The sequence below is a fragment of the Colobus angolensis genome, unplaced genomic scaffold (genome assembly GCF_000951035.1).
Source record: "Colobus angolensis palliatus isolate OR3802 unplaced genomic scaffold, Cang.pa_1.0 Scaffold61, whole genome shotgun sequence".
NCBI lineage: Eukaryota > Metazoa > Chordata > Mammalia > Primates > Cercopithecidae > Colobus > Colobus angolensis.
The window spans coordinates 4,891,268-4,911,690 of record NW_012119710.1 but is presented as its reverse complement, the minus strand read 5'-3'; the positions used below and the strand labels follow the sequence as shown (position 1 = coordinate 4,911,690).

The 20,423-nt window shown below is 42.1% G+C and overlaps 1 protein-coding gene across 1 annotated transcript in view; it reads left to right on the top strand.

Annotated features, from left to right (window-relative positions):
• The window catches only part of FNBP4 (formin binding protein 4), a 51,991-nt gene that overhangs the window by 26,497 nt on the left and 5,071 nt on the right, over positions 1 to 20,423 (top strand). Inside the window, exons 7-13 of the mRNA XM_011963384.1 lie at positions 5,640 to 5,764; positions 8,403 to 8,507; positions 9,857 to 9,990; positions 10,966 to 11,153; positions 17,910 to 18,220; positions 18,516 to 18,660; positions 19,391 to 19,728. Of these exons, the coding sequence (XP_011818774.1) occupies positions 5,640 to 5,764; positions 8,403 to 8,507; positions 9,857 to 9,990; positions 10,966 to 11,153; positions 17,910 to 18,220; positions 18,516 to 18,660; positions 19,391 to 19,728 (1,346 nt within the window). The remainder of the gene's footprint in view (positions 1 to 5,639; positions 5,765 to 8,402; positions 8,508 to 9,856; positions 9,991 to 10,965; positions 11,154 to 17,909; positions 18,221 to 18,515; positions 18,661 to 19,390; positions 19,729 to 20,423) is intronic.

The window sequence follows — 20,423 nt, the reverse complement described above, 5'->3', positions numbered from 1 at the left end:
AAAAAAAAAAAAAAAAAAAAGAATGAAAAACAGTTATGTTGAACAAAAAAAGCCATGGAAGAATGCATATGTTAATATTCTATGTATATAAATGCAGAAATAAGCAAAAATATTGTGCTTTGGCTGGTTCACACCTGTAATCCCAGCACTTTGGGAGGCCAAGGCAAGCAAATCACTTGAGGTCAGGATTTTGAGACCAGGATTTTGAGGCCAACATGGTGAAACCCCATCTCTACTAACAATACAAAATTATCTGGACCTGGTGGTGCTCGCCTGTAATCACAGCTACTTGGGAGACTGACACAGTAGAATCACCTGAACCCAGGAGGCGGAAGTTGCAGTGAGCCGAGTTTGTGCCACTGCACTTCAGCCTAGGCGACAGAGTGAGACTCTGTCTCATGAAAAAAAAAATATATAAATATATATGTATATTGTGCTTAAAGATCTGTCCATGAGGAAGCTAAAGGAATATAATGACTGACACCATGAGGGTAGAGGTCATGTCTGGTGTGGCTGTGATGGCAGAGAAGCCTGGGAAGACTCAATGTTAACATATTAATATTTTGATATTTTAATAAGCCGTGTTATACTTTTTTTTTTTTAGACGGGATCTCACTCTGTCACCCAGGCCGGACTGCAGTGTCACAATCGTGGCTCACTGCAACCTCCACCTCCTGGGTGCAAGCAATTCTCCTATCTCAGCCTCCCAAGTAGCTGGGATTACAGGCGCGCACCACCATGCCCAGCTAATTTTTGTATTTTTAGTAGAGACGGGGTTTCACCGTGTTGGCCAGGCTGATCTTGAACTCCTGACCTCAGGTGATCCACCTGTCTCTGGCTCCCAAGGTGCTGGGATTACAGGCGTGAGACACCACGCTTGACCTATTTACTTGAATTTTTGTTTCTTTTAAGAGACAGGATTTTGGCGTCGCTCACACCTATAATCCAAGCACTTTGGGAGACTGAGGTGGGCGGATTACCTGGGGTTGGGAGTTTGAGACCAGCCTGACCAACCTGGAGAAACCCTGTCTCTACTAAACAAACAAACAAACAAAATACAAAACTAGCCGGGCATGGTAGTGCATGCCTGTAATCCCAGCTACTCGGGAGGCTGAGGCAGGACAATCGCTTGAACCCAGGAGGCGGAGGTTATGGTGAACTGAGATCGTGCCATTGCACTCCAGCCTGGGCAACAAGAGCAAAACTCCCATCTCAAAAAAAAAAAAAAGAGACAGGATTTTACTCTGTCACTCAGGCCAAATATAGTTGACATAATCATAATGCAGCTTTGAATTCATGGGCCCAAGTGATGCTCCTCCCTCACCCTCCCAAAGTACTGGAATTATAGGCTTGTGCCACTTCACTGAGCTGATTTTATTCTTTATATTATATGCATTTGTTATGCTGTTTTACGATAAATAATACTGTGGTAACATCCCGGTGAATGTATTTTATGTACATTTTAGTTCACAGCAGTAAAGATTCCTAGTGGTAAATTGCTAGGTCAAAGGGATATGTGCATTCTAATTTAATACAGCCTGTGTACTTGCCCTCCAAAACATTCTAGTCTTTAACTCTAGCCATCCTTAAAATTGTTAAATTCTTAGACCTTCCACCAGATAGAAGACTTCTAATACACAATGGCATTAAAAATTAATAAATGGGGCCGGGCGCAGTGGCTTACACCTGTAATCCCAGCACTTTGAGAGGCAAAGGCGGGTGGATCACGAGGTCAGGAGATAGAGACCATCCTGGTGAAACCCTGTCTCTACTAAAAATACAAAAGAGTTAGCCGGGCGAGGTGGCGGGTGCAGGAGAATGGCGTGAACCCGGGAGGCGGAGCTTGCAATGAACCGAGATTGTGCCACTGCACTCCAGCCTGGGCAACAGAGCGAGACTCCATCTCAAAAAATAAATAAATAAATAAATGGAATTAGTGGGAAGATTTTGTTTCAGACAATTTGATAATAAAGAGGGAATATTAATCAGGTAAAAGGAGAGCCAGGCTATTATATTATAAGGTTAAGGACTTAAAAAGTTTTAGGCTGAATGCAATGGCTCATACCTTTAATCCCAGCATTTTGGGAGGCTGAGGCAGGAGGATTACTTGAGTCCAGGAGTTCGAGACCAAACTGGGCAACATAGCAAGACTTTGTCTCTGCTGAAAAACAAAAAATGAGACTGGAGGAGGTCAAGACTGCAATGAACTGTGATCACAGCAGTACACTCCCTCCTGGGCGACAGAGTAAGACCATACCTCAAAAAAAACAAAGCCAGGTGCTGTGCCTCACACCTGTAATCCCAGCAGCTTGGGAAGCTGAGGTGGACAGATCACTTAAGGCCAGGAGTTTGAGACCAGCCCAGCCAACATGGCAAAACCCTGTCTCTACTAAAAAAAAAAAAAATAGCTGGGTGTGGTGGCAAAAGCCTGAAGCCCCAGCTACTTGGAAGGCTGAGGCAGGAGAATTGCGTGAACCCAGGATGTTGAGGTTGCAGTGAGCCGAGATAGCTCCACTGTTCTCCAGCCTGGGCAACAAAGATTCCATCTCAAAAAAAAAAAAAAGTTTAGAATATTAAAAGCCATTTAAAGTCACATTTTTACTTCTAATCCTGAAGATGAAGGATTAACCAAAGTCACAGCTCTCACATTTGAGGTATTTTTGACTTTTTTTTATTGTTATTTTCTAGACGGAGTTTTGCTCTTATTGCCCAGGCTGGACTGCAGTGGTGCAATCTTGGCTCACTGCAGCCTCCACCTCCCAGGTTCAAGCGATTCTCCTGCCTTGGCCTCCTGAGTAGCTGGGGTGTTACAGGTGCCCAGCACCAACGCCCAGCTAATTTTTTGTATTTTTAGTAGAGACAGAGTTTCACCATGTTGGCCAAGCTGGTCTTAAACTGACCTCAGGTGATCCACCTGCCTTGGCCTCCCAAAGTGCTGGGATTACAGGCATGAGGCACCGTGCCTGGTCATTTTTGGCTTTTTTAACTGGCAGTCGTTTATTTTATTTATTTATTTTTATTTATTTATTTATTTATTTATTTTTTTTGAGACGGAGTCTTGCTCTGTCGCCCAGGCTGGGGTGCAGTGGCCGGACCTCAGCTCACTGCAAGCTCCGCCTCCCAGGTTTACGCCATTCTCCTGCCTCAGCCTCTCGAGTAGCTGGGACTACAGGCGCCCACCACCTCGCCTGGCTAGTTTTTTGTATTTTTTAGTAGAGACGGGGTTTCACCATGTTAGCCAGGATGGTCTGGATCTCCTGACCTCGTGATCCGCCCGTCTCGGCCTCCCAAAGTGCTAGGATTACAGGCTTGAGCCACCGCGCCTGGCCTTATTTTTATTTTTTGAGACAGAGTCTTGCTCTGTCGCCCAGGATGGAGTACAGTGACACCATCTCGGCTCACTGCAAGCTCCGCCTCCTGGGCTCATGCCATTCTCCTGCTTCAGCCTCCCGAGTCGCTTGGGCTACAGGCGCCCACCACCATGCCCAGCTAATTTTTTGTGTTTTTGGTAGAGACGGGGTTTCACCGTGTTAACCAGGATGGTCTTGATCTCCTGACCTTGTGATCCACCCGCCTCAGCCTCCCAAAGTGTTGGGATTACAGGTGTGAGCCACCGCAGCTGGCCTATCTGGCAGTCATTTAGACTGTGTGAATTAGTTTGGATATGCAGGTGTTACAAAGCAAAGATAAAAGAGTTCATATTGTGTGCTCTGTTTAATTTGGTAGACCTCTTCTCTTTTGGAGATTCCCATTACCAATAGACATCAGCACCAACTAAATAGGTGGGTTCAATATAGATGTCTGTAGGTCTTCACCAGTTTAGGAAGGAAATTACCAGATGGTTTGAAAATGATGCAGGCCGGGCGTGGTGGCTAATGCCTGTAATGCCACTACTTTGAGAGACCTAGCTGGGCGGATCACCGGTCAGGAGTTCAAGACTAGCCTGATTAACATGGTGAAATTCTATCTCTACTAAAAATACAAAATTAGCCAGGCTTGGTGGTGCATGCCTGTAATCCCAGTTACTTGGGAGGCTGAGTCTGGAGAATCACTTGAACCTGAGAGGTAGAGGTTGCAGTTGATCACCGGTCAGGAATTCGAGACTAGCCTGATTAACATGGTGAAACCCTATCTCTACTAAAAATACAAAATTAGCCAGGCTTGGTGGTGTATGCCTGTAATCCCAGTTACTTAGGAGGCTGAGTCTGGAGAATCACTTGAACCTGGAAGGTAGAGGTTGCAGTGAGCTGAGATCACACCACAGTACTCCAGCCTGGGCAACAAGAGCAAAACTCCATCTCAAAAAAATACTAATAATAATGATGCAGCCTGGATGCAGTGGCTCACGCCTATAATCCTAGCACATTGGGAGGCTGAGGCAGGCGGATTGCGTAAGACCAGGAGTTTGGGACCAGCCTGGGCAACATGGGGAAACCCCATCTCTACTAAAAATACAAAAACTGGCTGGACATGGTGGCACCTGCCTGTAGTCCCAGCTACTTGGGAGGCTGAGGTGGGAGGATCCGTTGAGCCTAGGAGGTCAAGTCTGCAGTGAGCTGAGATTATGGCACTGCACTCCAGCCTGGGCGACAGAATGAGACCGTGTCTGCAAAAGAAATTATAATGCTGATAATGTTGCTCTTTTTTTTTTTTTTTTTTTTTTTTTTTTTTTTTTGAGACGGAGTCTCGCTCTGTCGCCCAGGCTGGAGTGCAGTGGCCGGATCTCAGCTCACTGCAAGCTCCGTCTCCCGGGTTCACGCCATTCTCCTGCCTCAGCCTCCCGAGTAGCTGGGACTACAGGCGCCCGCCATCTCACCCGGCTAGTTTTTTGTAATTTAGTAGAGACGGGGTTTCACTGTGTTAGCCAGGATGGTCTCGATCTCCTGACCTTGTGATCCGCCCGTCTCGGCCTCCCAAAGTGCTGGGATTACAGGCTTGAGCCACCGCGCCCGGCCCAATGTTGCTCTTTTAAGCACTTTCCCCTGCAACTTGTTAAAGAATTCTTACATATCCCAGGTTTGCTGTCTAGCTATTGTAAGTAATTGAAGCAGTGGTATTCTGGAAGAGAAGATTAGAAAAGGTGTTAAGGAGAAGGGGAAAGCAGAAACTTCAGGGTAATTTGATAGACTAAAGTAAATTTTACTTATAGATGTATTTTAAGAAAGTTGATTATAAAGGATTTTTATTTTATTTATTTATTTTTTGAGATGGAGTCTTATTCTGTCACCCAGGCTGGAGTGCAGTGGCACAATCTCAGCTCACTGCAACCTCCGTCTCTCAGGTTCTAGCAATTCTACAGGCGCGTGCCACCACGTCCAGCTAATTTTTTGTATTTTTAGTAGAGACGGGGTTCAACTGTGTTAGCCAGGATGGTCTCGATCTCCTGACCTTGTAATCTGCCCACCTCCAAATGCCAAAGTGGTGGGATTACAGGTGTGTGCCACTGCGCCTGGCCCTGAATTGTTTTTGGATTATAAAGACAGTAGGCTGACAAGTTTGAAGAGTTTTAACAAGTAGGTAAAACAGGGAAGAGAGAAAGAACTAATAATCTTTTGCAGATATCTGCTATGGGGGAAGATGTATACAGTGCTCTGTAAGTATTGGTACTTTGGTTTAATTTTACATGTTTTCTTTTACAGCAATTGGTGCTGAAAATTCAGAAAAAACAGATGAGAATTCAGATAAAGAGGTGGAAGTAGAAGAATCTCCAGAGAAAATAAAAGTACAAACAACACCAAAAGTAGAAGAAGAACAGGATTTGAAAGTATGTGTATTACTTAATGCAACTTGACAAATTTTTATTATTATTATTATTGTTATTATTATCATTATTTCGAGATGGAGTCTTGCTCTGTCACCCAGGCTGGAGTGCAGTGGCACGATCTCGGCTCACTGCAACCTCTACCTCCTGGGTTCAAGCTATTCTCCTGCCTCAGCCTCCCCAGTAGCTGGGATTACAGGTGTGCACCACCACTCCCAGCTAATTTTTGTATTTTTAGTAGAGACAGGGTTTCACCATGTTGGCCAGGCTGGTCTCGAACTCCTGGCTCCATGATCCGCCAACATTGGCCTGCCAAAGTACTGGAATTACAGGTGTGAGCCACTGCGCCCGGCCCACCAAATTTTTTTTTTTTTCTTTTCTTTCCCCCCCCAAGACGGAGTCTTGCTCTGCCACCCAGGCTGGAGTACAGTGGCCCAATCTTGGCTCATTGCATCCTCTGCCTCCCAGGTTCAAGCAGTTCTTCTGCCTCAGCCTCCCAAGTAGCTGAGATTACACCACCACACCTGGCAAGTTTTTGTATTTTTAGTAGAGACGGCATTTCACCATGTTGGCCAGGCTGGTCTTGAAATCTTGACCTTGTGATCCACCGGCTTTGGCCTCCCAAAGTGCTGGGATTACAGGTGTGAGCCACCGCGCCCGGCCCAATTTTTTTTTTTAAATGTCAGTTATTATTAAACTGCTTTCTGTTAACAAGTAGTAAAAGTAATAGTAATGTTTCCAAACCTAAATTGTTTACTTGGTTAGATGAAAAGATCATATTTAAGACTGAAATAATTAATTACAAGGCTGACTTGATACTGAGAAATTATCTAACATCCTAACTGCTTAATTGCTTTCTTCAAATTAAGCCTCTGTTTGAGAAGCAGTAGCTTATAGGCTTCTCTAGTTTGGGAGAAAAGTCACAGATTTAATTCCGGTGTGAAATACTTGTCTTTACACAAAGGCAAATTTAGTTTGAATTGCATTTCTAACCTAATCTCATGGGAGAGTTGGACCAAGTAAGTATTGGCTATTTAAGGGTGGTCTGTTGGAAAAACCACTTAACTTGTTATTTTGACTTGCAAGAGTATCCAATTACTAGTTAGGGAACAACCAAGTAGAAGGGACTGGGATAATTAATTTTGTTTCCGGCTTCAGCAGGTGGCTAATATAGGCAATTAATGGATAAATGGCAATTTGACAATATTGGTATTTATATCATTCAGGATCTGTTTTTTCCAGCTTTGTTGAGCTATAATTGACTATACATATATCTTACATGTACTATGTCATGATTTGTTATATATGTATATTATGATATGATTATCACAAACAAGGTAAATTAACTTACATATCACCTTACCTTGGAGAGTTGTCTTGTGTGTGTATGTGGGGATAACACATAAGATCTATACTCTTAACAAATTTCAGGTATCGTTAACTGTAGTCACCGTGCTGTGCTTTAGATTTCCAAATTTATTTTATTTTATTTTTGAGGCAGAGTCTCACTCTGTCACCAGGCTGAATTGCAGTGGCACAGTCTTGGCTCACTGCAACCTCCACCTCCCGGGTTCAAGTGATTCTCCTGCCTCAGCCTTCTAAGTAGCTGGGATTACAGGTGTGTGCCACCATATCCACCTCATTTTTGTATTTTTAGTAGAGATGGGGTTTTACCATGTTGGCGAGAATGGTCTCTATCTCTTGACCTTGTGATCTACCTGCCTCAGCCTCCCAAAGTGCCCGGATTACAAGTGTGAGCCACCACACCCGGTCCCAAAATGTATTTTATAACTGAAAGTTTATATTCTTTGACCAACATTTCCCCATATCCCCCTGTCTCCAGCCCCTGGCAACCACCATTCTAATTCTACTCTTTGAGTTTAGCTTTTCAAGATTGGGATCCATTTGCAACTATTGAATTCCATGTTGTATTAGAATGCATCATGATGGGCTGGGCACAGTGGCTCACATCTGTAATCTCAGCACTTTTGGAGACTGAGGCAGGAGGCTGACTTGAGACCAGGAGTTCAGGAGCACCCTGGGCAATAGCAAGACCTTTGTCTGAAACAAAATAATTGTTTTGAATAATTTTTAAAATGCATTGATTATGTAAATATGGTATTTGATTCCTGTCATTATTTGTCACTTATGTGTATTATGTTACTATAAATTAGAATTTTATATTCTGGACAACTAAATACAGCTGTTGAGGGAAGGCTGTTTATAGGCAGACCCATATTTCTGATGTCTATAAGAATAAATGGGCCGGGCGCGGTGGCTCAAGCCTGTAATCCCAGCACTTTGGGAGGCCGAGGCGGGCGGATCACGAGGTCAGGAGATCGAGACCATCCTGGCTAACATGGTGAAACCCCGTCTCTACTAAAAAAATACAAAAAAAACTAGCCGGGCGAGGTGGCAGCGTCTGTAGTCCCAGCTACTCGGGAGGCTGAGGCAGGAGAATGGCGTGAACCCGGGAGGCGGAGCTTGCAGTGAGCTGAGATCCGGCCACTGCACTCCAGCCTGGGCGACAGAGCGAGACTCCATCTCAAAAAAAAAAAAAAAAAGAATAAATGAAGGATTGTACATAATACAGAAAATGTTACAGATTCTAGTTTTACTTTTCTTCTTTTCTGCATTGTAGTTTCAGATTGGAGAACTGGCAAATACCCTGACAAGTAAATTTGAATTTCTAGGCATTAATAGACAATCCATCTCCAACTTTCATGTGCTGCTCTTACAGACTGAGGTAAGTTTTTTTTGGTGTAAACAGTAAGTGAATGAAATGCTGTATGTGTTACAACTCTGTCTTGCTTACATTTTAAGCCTAAATTTAAATTTTTAGCCTTGAAGCATATTTGAGCCAACAGTCCAAGAAATAAAGCTGTATTAACCAAAGCACAGTAAATAGATTTTTTTCTCACAAATTAAAATTAAATTCTGATGGTCAGATGAGGCCGTGTAATGTTGAAAGTACTTTGTGTTAAAGCGTTATAAGTCTGTTTAAAAAGAAAAGTTGAATCCTATTTGTAACTTACATACTTTACAAAATGGCAGGGCAGGATTAGGTAAGGAGCTCCTGTAGGAAGCTGACTAATTTCCTTAAGAACTGAACCCTTGGCCAGGCACAGTGGCTCACACCTGTAATCCCAGCACTTTGGGAGGCCGAGGCAGGTGTATCACCTAGGGCAGGAGTTCGAGATCAACCTGACCAACATGGTGAAACTCCACCTCTACTAAAAATACAAAATCAGCCAGGCTTGGTGGCACATGCCTGTAATCCCAGCTACTCAGGAGGCTGAGGCAGGAGAAGGGCTTGAACCCAGGAGGTGGAGGTTGCAAGCAGAGATCGCTTCACTGTACTCTAGCCTGGGTGACAGAGCCAGAATCTGAGTCCATCTCAAAAGAAAAAAAAAAACTGAACCCTTAACTGATTACTAACAGTACTGGAATAAGTGAACTATCTTCCCAAAAAAAGTAAAACTCCTGGGGAAACCAATCTTAATAAATCCAAAGGGGAAGACAGAACTACTACTCATTTTCACACATACTGGAGAGTTGGTGGTGTAAAAAATATCCTGGAGCCCAATTTCATTTTTCAGAACTCTGTCGTGTACTTAAGATTTTTTTTTTTTTTTTTTTTTTGAAACAGAGTTTCGCTCTTGTCACCCAGACTGGAGTGCAATGGCACAATCTTAAATCTTGGCTCATTGCAACCTCCGCCTCCCAGGTTCCAGTGATTCTCCTGCCTCAGCCTCCCGTGTAGCTGGGATTACAGGTGCCTGCCACCACGCCCAGTTAATTTTGGTATTTTTAGTAGAGACAGGGTCTCACCATGTTGGCCAGGCTGGTCTTGAACTCCTGACCTCGGGTGATCCACCTGCCTTGGCCTCCCAAAGTGCTGGGATTATAGGCATGAGCCACCACGCCTGGCCTTAAGATTATTTTATGAGATGAAGATGGGGTTTATTTTCCTCTCCAGTCTACTCTCCTGCCAGAGCATAGGGATATAGTCTTGGAGCAGAAGGCTTATATCCCCTTTGCCTGTGTCTCCTGACATACAATTAAGTCTTTAACTTATTTGTCTGTTTATTCTAGACTCGAATTGCAGACTGGCGGGAAGGGGCTCTTAATGGAAACTACCTTAAACGAAAACTTCAGGATGCAGCAGAACAACTAAAACAGTATGAAATAAACGCCACTCCTAAAGGCTGGTCCTGCCACTGGGACAGGTACGCACTCTTCTCCCCTTTTCACCTTTCACCTTTGACATCTCAGACATGATTTGTGATCACCACCATCTGACGACATGACAGCCTGTCTGGAGACTGAGAGCAGCTGCAGTTAGCGGTGCTGGGCAGGCAAAGCACCGCAAGCACAAAGTTTGGCCAGCCACACATTGGAGAAACAAAAGCAGTGTTTAAAGTGTACCATGTAACGGATTTTTTCCCAAGATATGGACAAAGCTGGTTTTTACTCTCCAGAGTGTTGCACGGAGTAGGGCGGGCTTGGGGGTTAAGCGCATGCGAGAGCTCTGTGCGCTTTACAGGACCTCTGGAAGCAACTACTCCTGATTAACCTCGGTGAAGTTAAGGAAAACTTCGTGGCTGAAGATGTGAATGAAGAACAAGATTACTATCCTCTGCCAGCAGGTCAGATGAAAACATTTCTTTATATATTTGGCTTTTCTTGATTTTTTTTTCGTTATTTGAAATCTTTGCTCTTTTATTTTTCAGCTCCCAGATCCTCTCCCTCTCTTTAGCTTTCACTGTGTTTGATATCAAGAATATGAAATGTGAATTCCACGGTCCAAGAGGGGAAGAGTCACCTTTCACAAACTTCGTTGTTCTCTTCTTTGGAAGGGAAATTAGTGTTCTAGGCGATTGAGTCCCTTCATTAATGAAACTTGAAACCCTGTTATGCATTGGCAAATAACAAAAAAAGAGAAAAATGTTTTCTAAGTCTCATCTGTTGGAGTGAGAGGGTTCAGGGCTGTATTCACAGAGTTGCTGGCAGTGCAAATAGCTTTGAATTATCCTTGGTTCTCCATTCTCAGTTGTCAAAGCTCTTTGTTGCCTTTGTGAATAGCAGTCCATTAAGAGGTTCGTCCCTGTGAGAGCAGACTGCTGTCCTGGGACAGGACCAAATGGAAGTGTCTTTGTAGGAGAATGGGTTTTAAAACATGTGTTTTCTTTCTTGTAATTTAGGGATCATAGACGGTATTTCTATGTAAACGAACAGTCGGGCGAGTCTCAGTGGGAGTTTCCAGATGGTGAAGAGGAAGAAGAAGAAAGCCAAGCGCAAGAAAGTAGAGATGAGACTCTTGCCAAACAGACCTTGAAAGACAAAACTGGCACTGATTCAAATTCTACAGAATCCTCTGAAACTTCCACAGGTGGGACAATTTACCTTGTACTAATTGCGCAGAAATGACTTTAGAAGAAAAATCTTATTAATTTACATCATTAAAAGAACAGATTTTATGTCATAATAATATAAGCTTCTGATTGAGAATAGTGATGTGAACTAAAACAAGGAATGCATGAGTTATTGTGGTTGGAAATCAGCATACTATTGTTATCATGTATAAAACTATGCCCCAAAATGAAAAGATAAGCCAATAGATTTTGATTTTAAAAGATTGTTTTATAACCATTCTATCATGCCACTGACTAAACTGTGGGTCTCCAAAAATAGGAATGCTAATTAGTGCTAAAGAACTAGATAAACTATCAATATATGTAGCATGCTGAGATTTGTTCTACATTTCTATACAATACTTAGTCTGTTCATATTGCAGCCTCATTTCTCACCTCCGCTAATCTTACAAAAAGGGTGATTGGTACAAATCAAAATGATACGAAGAAATGCCATTAGTGCTTGTTTCAGAGAAGCAAAATAGTTGATCATTAAAAATCACCAGCAGTCTTCTCTGGTCTAAAACAATTGGCAATAGGATGGATCATTCCATTTTTAAGGTACTCTTAGAAGAATTTAGTTTTTTAAAAGACAGGCTTTCATGCTCCTCAATTCCTTTAAGGATCTGATAGCTCTTCAGAAGAGCCTCAACTTGACTGCCACATTATTAAAGAAGCAATTTTTCCCCCTTTCAATCTCTTTCCTGGAATGACAAATATAAGTGAATAATGAAGCATACTCAAGACTTTACAATTAACCACCTTTTTTGTTTTTAGTTTTTAAAAATTTTCCAATGTGTAAAGAAACTTCTACCTTTTAATCTTAGGAATTGGTAGCTATTTGTTAAACTGATGGCATATGAAGGCAAGAGTCTATGAGTCGTTTCTAAAGTAGTAGATCTTTGAAGATTTGAAAAAGTGAAATTTGTCAATAACAGAGTTAGGAGCTGAATTCTTTTGTCTGATACTTATCCAAGTTGATGCTTGTACTCTCCTGGCTCCCTGATCATAGTAGAAAAGCACCAGTAATGTACCAAATGAAACTGGTTGTGTGCCAGATGATTTTGTTAACTTCTTAAATAGCCTAGGAATCGTCAGCAGGTCACGTACAACTGCAGTGATAATTTTAGAACATAGCAAAAGGCCGATTTTATTCTACTTCACATTTTAGAAGTGCATTTTTTCAACTTACAGGGCATTTTACTTCCCTTTTACATGAAGAGATTTTCTTTTGAATATTTTTCCTCTCTTTTGGTAGCAGTGATAGACATGTCTAATAATATATTGGTTCTTTTCATTTGATTTTTAGTAGTTAATGAACTGAAGAGTCTTGATCGTGGTTCTGGATAGGTGACTCCACTCCTGATCACTGTCAATGTCCCTTCTGTGTTCCACAGTTGAAAATGCCACTGTTACCATTTCTGAATGTTCTGTGAACACTTGAGATTAGTATTAAGCTGTTTTCTCCTTTTATGACACATATAGTTGATACTGTCTGGTAAAAGGAGGCTATTGAGCTATTCCTATTTAATTAAAACAGAACTAGTTGTAGTGTAGGAAAAAGCCACTGGTAAAACAGATTATATTCTTAAGCCTCTCTTTATTGAGAACCCCTAGAATTGCAGGATAAACTTGATCTAAGTAAAATCCAAATCTTACACTAAGGTCTGTGAGATTTAAGAGCAATAATCAACAGTTTTAAGCCTAATAAAGAGAGCTCTTAATCAACTCAGCGGTGGTTAAAACCATCTGTCTTTTAAAGAAGAGAAAAAACAAAACACAGCAATACCCTGTCTCTTCAGAAAATTGTTTTAAAAGTTAGCCAGGCATAGTTAGTGGCCCACGCCTGTAGTGCCAGCTATTTGGGAGGTTCAGGTGGGAAGATTGCTCGAGCCCAGGATTTAGAGGCTGTAGTGAGCCATAATTGAACCACTGCACTCCAGCCTGAGCGACAGAGAGCAAGACCCTGTCTCAAAAATAATGTCAGGGAAGGAGTGCAAAATTACACTGTGAGAAGCCAAGGAAGTTTCAACGTTGTATTTATTTTTCTAAGTCATTTTTAATCATTATTTATTGTTTCAGTGTTTGAATTTAACATTATGATTTTAAAGATGGAGTGGGTTCTAAAGATGAGTTGGGTTCAAGATATCCAACCTATCTATTATATTGGGCTTATGTCACTTAGGTGAAGTTTAGCTGCTTTTTCTTTTTAATCTCTATGGAACAATTTGTATAATTTCTTGCTTTAAATTGCTAAACTGAGCTCTTCATTCAAAATACTAAACAATAATTTCTCTTGGGGGGAAAATTAAGGAAGGCTTTCTATACATAGAAATAAAGATGCCTAGGCCGGGTGCAGTGGCTCATGCCTGTAATCCCAGTACTTTGGGAGGCTCAGGCAGGTGGATCACCTGAGGTCAGGAGTTCAAGACCAGCCTGGGCAACATGTTGAAACCCTGTCTCTACTAAAAGTACAAAAATTAGCTGGGCGTGGTGGCAGGCGCCTGTAATCCCAGCTACTCGGGAGGCTGAGGCACGAGAATCGCTTGAACCTGTGAGGTGAAGGTTTCAGTGAGCCAAGATCACGCCATTGCACTCCAGCCCGGGTGACAGAGCACAACTCTTATCTAAAAAGAAAAAAAAATGCCTAGAGAAACAAGGTTCTTAGGTGCAGTGACTCATGCCTGTAATTCCAGCACTTTGGGAGTTTGAGGCAGGAGGATCACTTGAGCTCAGGAATTCAAAACCACCCTGGGCAACATGGCAAGACCCCATCTTTGCAAAATATTAGCCTAGCTTGGTGGCACGAGTATGCGGTCCTAGCTACTTGGAAGGCTGAGGTGGGAAGGATCACTTGAGCCTGGTAGGTTGAAGCTGCAGTGAGCTATATTCACACCATTGCACTCTAGCTTGAACAACAAAGTGAGATCCTGTCTCAGAAAGAAAAAGGAAAAATGGGAGCTTTAAAAAATTAATTTTGGCCAGGCACAGTGGCTCACGGCTGTAATCCCAGCACTTTGGGAGGCCAATGTGCACGGATCACTTGAGGTCAGGAGTTTGAGACCAGCCAACATGGTGACCCCTGTCTCTACTAAAAATACAAAAATTAGCCAGGTGTGGTGGCAGGTGCCTGTAATCCCAGCTACTCGGCAGGCTGATGCAGGAGAATCACTTGAACCCAGGAGGCAGAGATTACAGTGAACTGAGACTGCACCACTGCACTCCCGCCCAGGCAACAGAGTGAGACTCTGTCTTTAAAAGAAAAAAAAATTAAGAATTTGTATGCTCATAACATACTCAGTTTTAAGCTTGTAGCTTTTAAATCTTTTAGCATGTAATAAAAGCTGCTTAGGCCGAGCACGGTGGCTCATGCTTGTAATCCCAGCATTTTGGGAGGCTGAGGCAGGAGGATCACCTGAGGTCGGGAGTTCAAGACCAGCTTGACCAACATGTAGAAACCCCATCTCTACTAAAAATACAAAATTAGCCGTGTGTGGTGGCATGCCTGTAATCCTAGCTACTCGGGAGGCTGAGGCAGGATAATTGCTTGAACCCGGGCGGTGGAGGTTGTGGTGGGCCAATATCGTACCATTGCACTCCAACCTGAGCAACAAGAGTAAGAGTCCGTCTCAAAAAAAAAAAAAGCTGTGTATACCATTTTAATCTCTGCTTGGGCTTCAGACTTAAATATTCTCTTAAACAGCAAAAATACCAACTAGGTTAAATTTAAAAGCAAGGAGAAGCATCATTGTAATATGACTTCCGTGTGTATTCAAACTAGAATTTTCTGATGGTCTTCCTAAGGTAAAGGAGAATAATTGTCATTACTATGACACAGCTTTTATGTTTTGAATAAACTTAGTTTGGAGATTCAAGTATTTTTATTATTTATTTTCATGTGAGACGGGTAATGTGCAGATCTCATAACAAAGTTTGAGGGAGACACATTGTACATGAGAATTTGAAATGCTTATGAAATACAAAAGCAGAGGCCGGGTTCGGTGGCTCACATCTGTAATCACAGAACTTTGGGAGGCCAAGGCACACGGATCACTTGAGGTCAGGAGTTTGAGACCAGCCTGGCCAACATGGCGAAACTCCCTCTCTTACTAAAAATACAAAAATTAGTCAAGTATGGTGGTATGGGCCTGTAATCTCAGCTACTCGGGAGGCTGAGGCAGGAGAATCGCTTGAACCTGGGAGGTAGAGGTTGCGGTGAGCCAAGATTGCGCCAGTGCACTCCGGTGTGGGCCACAGAGTGAGACTCTTATCATTAAAAAAAAAGGAAAAAAAGCATCGGATTCACATATTCTAAAAATGCTCCTTGTTTGTGGCTAAATTTATCAAGTCTAGTTTAATCTCATATTTACACAGAGTTTAGTTAATTCTAATTAGCTTTGTTGGAGGTCATAAACCACATTATTAACCTTGAACTGACTCTGTGTTTCCTTGAGTTCCTCTGCATAGCAGTATGTCACCATCATAAACATGTTGGTATTGCATCATGCTTCTAGATATCCACCAATATTTGAAAATCTCACTGGTCCGAGTGCAGTGGTGTTTGCAACTAATTGATCACAACGTTACAGACTTTGTTTCTTCTCCATTCCCGCTGCTTCATTTGACTAGCCTTTAAAAAAAAAGAAAGAAAATAGAGAAAATCTTAACTTATATTTACCCACTATATGTTGTGATTAGTTTAATAGAAGGAAGTTTAATCCTTAATAATTAAGTTAATCCTCAATGTTTATTAACTTAGTTCTGATGTAGTCCTTGTGTACTATTATATAAGGTAGACTGCTTGGCCATACTTTGTCTAAAAGTTAATGCATAAATTAATAATTAAATATGGCCAAATACAAAAGTTTAATGAGTCATTTGAGGTCATTTAGCCAGAAAACTGCCTTAATGTTCCTGGTGAATGTTTTTCAATGTCCTTTTCCAAAAGTAGCAGTAAGCAGCAGTCTTAAAATAATTAAGGAGACGTGGGAATGATGTTGTTAAAGTCTTTTACAGAATGTATTGTCTGTCTGTTCCGTAAAAAGTAAAACTACTCTATTTGTGACCAGCTTGGGCAACACAGTGAGACTGTCTCTAAAAAAAAATTTAAAATTAGCCAGGTGTGGTGATGCACACCTGTAGTCCTAGCAACTCGGGAGGCTGAGGTAGGAAGATCGCTTAAGCAAAGCATTTGAGGTTAGAATGAGCTATGATCGCACCACCTACACTCCAGCCTGGGCAACAGAGCAAGACCCAAATGGTTGCTTTGTTTGTTTTACCTTGTTGAGTGCCAGTGTGTATTTTGAGCAAAGCAGTGTAAATGACCTTCTTGCCCTAGAGTCTTTCATAATTGAGCCTTATTTAATCTACCACTTTTGACCGTGAAATTTAACAGGTGACTTCTTCTGGGTATCTACTCCAGGTGAAGTGAGATTTTTTTTTTGACTGAGATGTCTAATCTCTTGGATTCCTGGTATTTCACCAGGACATCTTAGTAAAACAGGAAGTATCAGATGAGGAATCAGACTTGAGTTCTAGCTCTGGTCTGGCCACTAACATTGATATGATCTTGGGCAAGTTAGTTCCTGCCTGGGTTTCATTACCTTTAACTGAGGAGGTTGAAATAGATGATTTCTCATGTCTCTTCTACTCCTAAATTCTATGATTTTAGGGAGAAAATCCCCTTCAACATTCCTGGGATATATATCTAATAGTCCCATATATTGTGAAACTTCCCTATTGACGATAAAGAGGGCTGGGGAAGGCTACAAGTAAGTATATCCTATTTTCTCTAATCTTTAAAGGTTTTCCCAGCAGAGAAAAGACAGTAATCAATGATGGCTTTTACAAAATTTGAGGAAAGCTGATCCTGCAACTTTTCAGCTGCAATTTCGTAATGTAGACTTCAGCAACAGCAATTTCAAAACCTCTGCAGTTTTAAAAAATCTGAGTTATATACTTTGAAGATTTCTCTTCCTAAATTTCTCTTTTATCATCACAAAAGTAAAAATTGCCGTCCCTAACTTGTGTCTCTGTGATTTCACAAATGAATGTAATATATGCAAAGCTGTGAAGGAATGATATAGTTGACAGTAGCACCTTGCAAATGGATTTTTAAAATTCAGTAACCCAAATTAAACACAATGGGTAGAGTTTTCCTGAGTATTTTGAATGAATATTCTGGGTCGTCTTCACTCACTTTGTCTAGCTCACTAAAAAATAAAGTATGTGGAATAATTATTGCAGGTGCACATTATTCACTCACTCCTTCACTTTTGAAATAGACTCCAGACTATTACTCTTATTTGTGTATGTTGAAGCTTTTGAGTGTTTGAAATAAAAAACTTCAAACTACAGATTCAGATGACTGCATTTCTCGTTGAGTTGATGTAATATTCTTCTTCTACTCATCCATAAATATAGACCCAAAGGACAAGTATAACACAGATGGGGAAGGTGCTATGAAGTTCATAAATTTATCTTTCCATGGAAGTCATTTTTGAACTGAGTTGTTGAATATTTTAGCGACGTCAGTATAGAATAGATGCCTGTGGGCCAAATTTTTTTCAAGGAAGGAGCCACTCCCTGCTGTTTGACACCAGATTCTTTACTGTTTTGTACACTGTGCTAGGTTCCTATAAATGTTTGTCTTACTGACCAGTTGAACATTTCTATGAATATAAGCCAGGGAGTTTTTGTCTTGCTTTTTCCCTGACTCTTACCTGTTTTCATAGGTTCTCTTTGCAAAGAATCCTTTTCTGGTCAAGTTTCTTCTTCATCACTCATGCCACTTACTCCATTCTGGACCCTCCTTCAGTCAAATGTTCCTGTGCTTCAACCTCCATTACCCTTGGAAATGCCACCACCCCCACCTCCACCTCCAGAATCACCTCCACCCCCTCCTCCACCACCTCCTCCTGTGGAAGATGGTGAGATCCAGGAGGTAGAGATGGAGGATGAGGGAAGTGAGGAGCCCCCTGCCCCAGGAACAGAGGAGGATACCCCTTTGAAACCTTCAGCACAAACCACAGTTGTAACTAGTCAGGTAAGTAATGCCCTTTGGCATTCTGAATGATTTTGAGGACTGCAGCATGATTGACACTGTGTTTTATTTTAGAAGCATATGTTTAAAGGCCGGGCACAGTGGCTCACGCCTATAATCCTAGCACTTTGGGAGGTCGAGGCAGGAGGATTGCTTAAGCCCAGGAGGCTGCAATGAGTCACGATCTCACCTCTGCAGCTCGTGCAACAGAATGAGAGCCTGTCTCAGAAAAGGAGGTGGGAGCAGGCTATGCTTAACAATGACCTTCAGCCACTGATTACAAATGTTTGTGTTTCAGAGTTCAGTTGATTCCACCATCTCTAGTTCTTCTTCCACTAAAGGAATAAAGAGGAAAGCTACAGAAATTAGTACTGCAGTGGTTCAGAGGTCAGCTACCATTGGCAGTTCTCCAGTTCTGTATAGCCAGTCAGCTATAGCTACAGGTAATTGTGATTAGAGCGTGGTTTTTCCTCAATGTATTGTTTCTTTTCTTTTCAGCATTAGATGCCATAAAAACTAAAGAAATGTTAAAGACTCTTGATTGCAAAGACTGTCAGTATGCATTTATTTTACTTACTTAAAACAAAACAAAAACAAAAAAAAAACCTCACAGTTTTTAACAGTTTAGCTGGCCGTGCACAGTGGCTCACACCTATAATCCCAGCACTTCAGGGGGCTGAGGCAGGTGGATTGCTTGAGCTCAGGAGTTGGAGACCAGCCTGGGCAACATGGCAAAAGCCTGTCTACAAAAAAGACAAAAATTAGCCAGGTGTGATAGTCCGCACCTGTAGTCCCAGCTACTCAGGAGACTGAGATGGGAGGATCACTTGAGCCCTGGAGGTTGAGGCTGCAGTGAGCTGTGATCAGACTGCTGTACTTCATCCAGTCTGGGCGACAGAGCAAAACTCTGTCTCAAAAACACAAAAAACGTTCAGCACATATCCTTTCAGATTGTCTTTTGTATATTTATGTACATTGGTGATTTTGATGTTTAGGTAGTTTAATGCCAAGGTATTCAAAATTAATATATTTTGCTACTAGCAAATATGGCTATGTTTTTTAGAAAAAAATATACTGGAATCATTTTCTATGTGATCTAATCCCCACTTTTCATTGCATCTGTTCTTGTCATGATGTCCTTTTTATAGTATAATTTTATGTTTTCTGTGTTAGGTCACCAGTCAGCAGGGATTGGAAACCAGGCAACAGGAATTGGACATCAGACAATACCAGTTAGCCATCCAGCAGCAGGAATGGGTCATCAGGCCAGAGGAATGAGCCTGCAGTCAAATTACCTTGGACTAGCGGCAGCACCTGCAATTATGAGTTATGCAGAATGTTCTGTCCCAATTGGAGTGACTGCTCCTTCATTGCAGCCAGTTCAGGCCCGAGGTGCTGTGCCTACCACTGCCATTATAGAACCACCACCACCTCCTCCTCCTCCTCCACCACCACCACCAGCTCCCAAAATGCCACCACCTGAAAAGACAAAAAAAGGAAAGAAAGACAAGGTATAATAAATCGCCCTTTTTAAAAATTTATTTTTAAAAATTCTATTGAGGTTATATTCACATAACATAAAATTAACCATTTTCAGACTGGCACCGTAGCTCACACCTGTAATCCCAGCACTTTGGGAGCCCAAGGTGGGCAGATCACTTGAGGTCAGGAGTTCAAGACCAGCCTGCCCAACATGGTGAAACCCAGCTTTACTAAAAATACAACAGTTAGCCGGGCCTGGTGGCGGATGCCTGTAATCCCAGCTACTCGGGAGGCTGAGGCAGGAGAATCACTTGAACCCAGGAGGCAGAGGTTGCAGTGAGCCAGGTCACGGCACTGCACTCCAGCCTGGGTGACAGAGCAAGACTCCGTCTCAAAAAAAAAAAAAAAGAAAAGAAAAGAAATTGAAATGTCCATCTTATTTTCTCAATGAGGGGACCTTATTCAAAAAATCTGTTTGTCTCAAGTGCTGGGAGGAGAATCAGCTTGGGCCCCCATACCCAGTCCTCACATGAGTACAGTACTCAGTCACGTCAACTCCTACTTGTGGAGCCAGCATCACCCAGACAGGTCTTCAAACATACAACTGCTTCTCTTAAAAAGCATAGGGATAAACTATTAAAGAGGCTGAGGTGGGAGAGTCACTTGAACCTGGGAGACTGAGGTTGCAGTGAGCTGACATCGCACCACTGCATTCCAGCTTGGG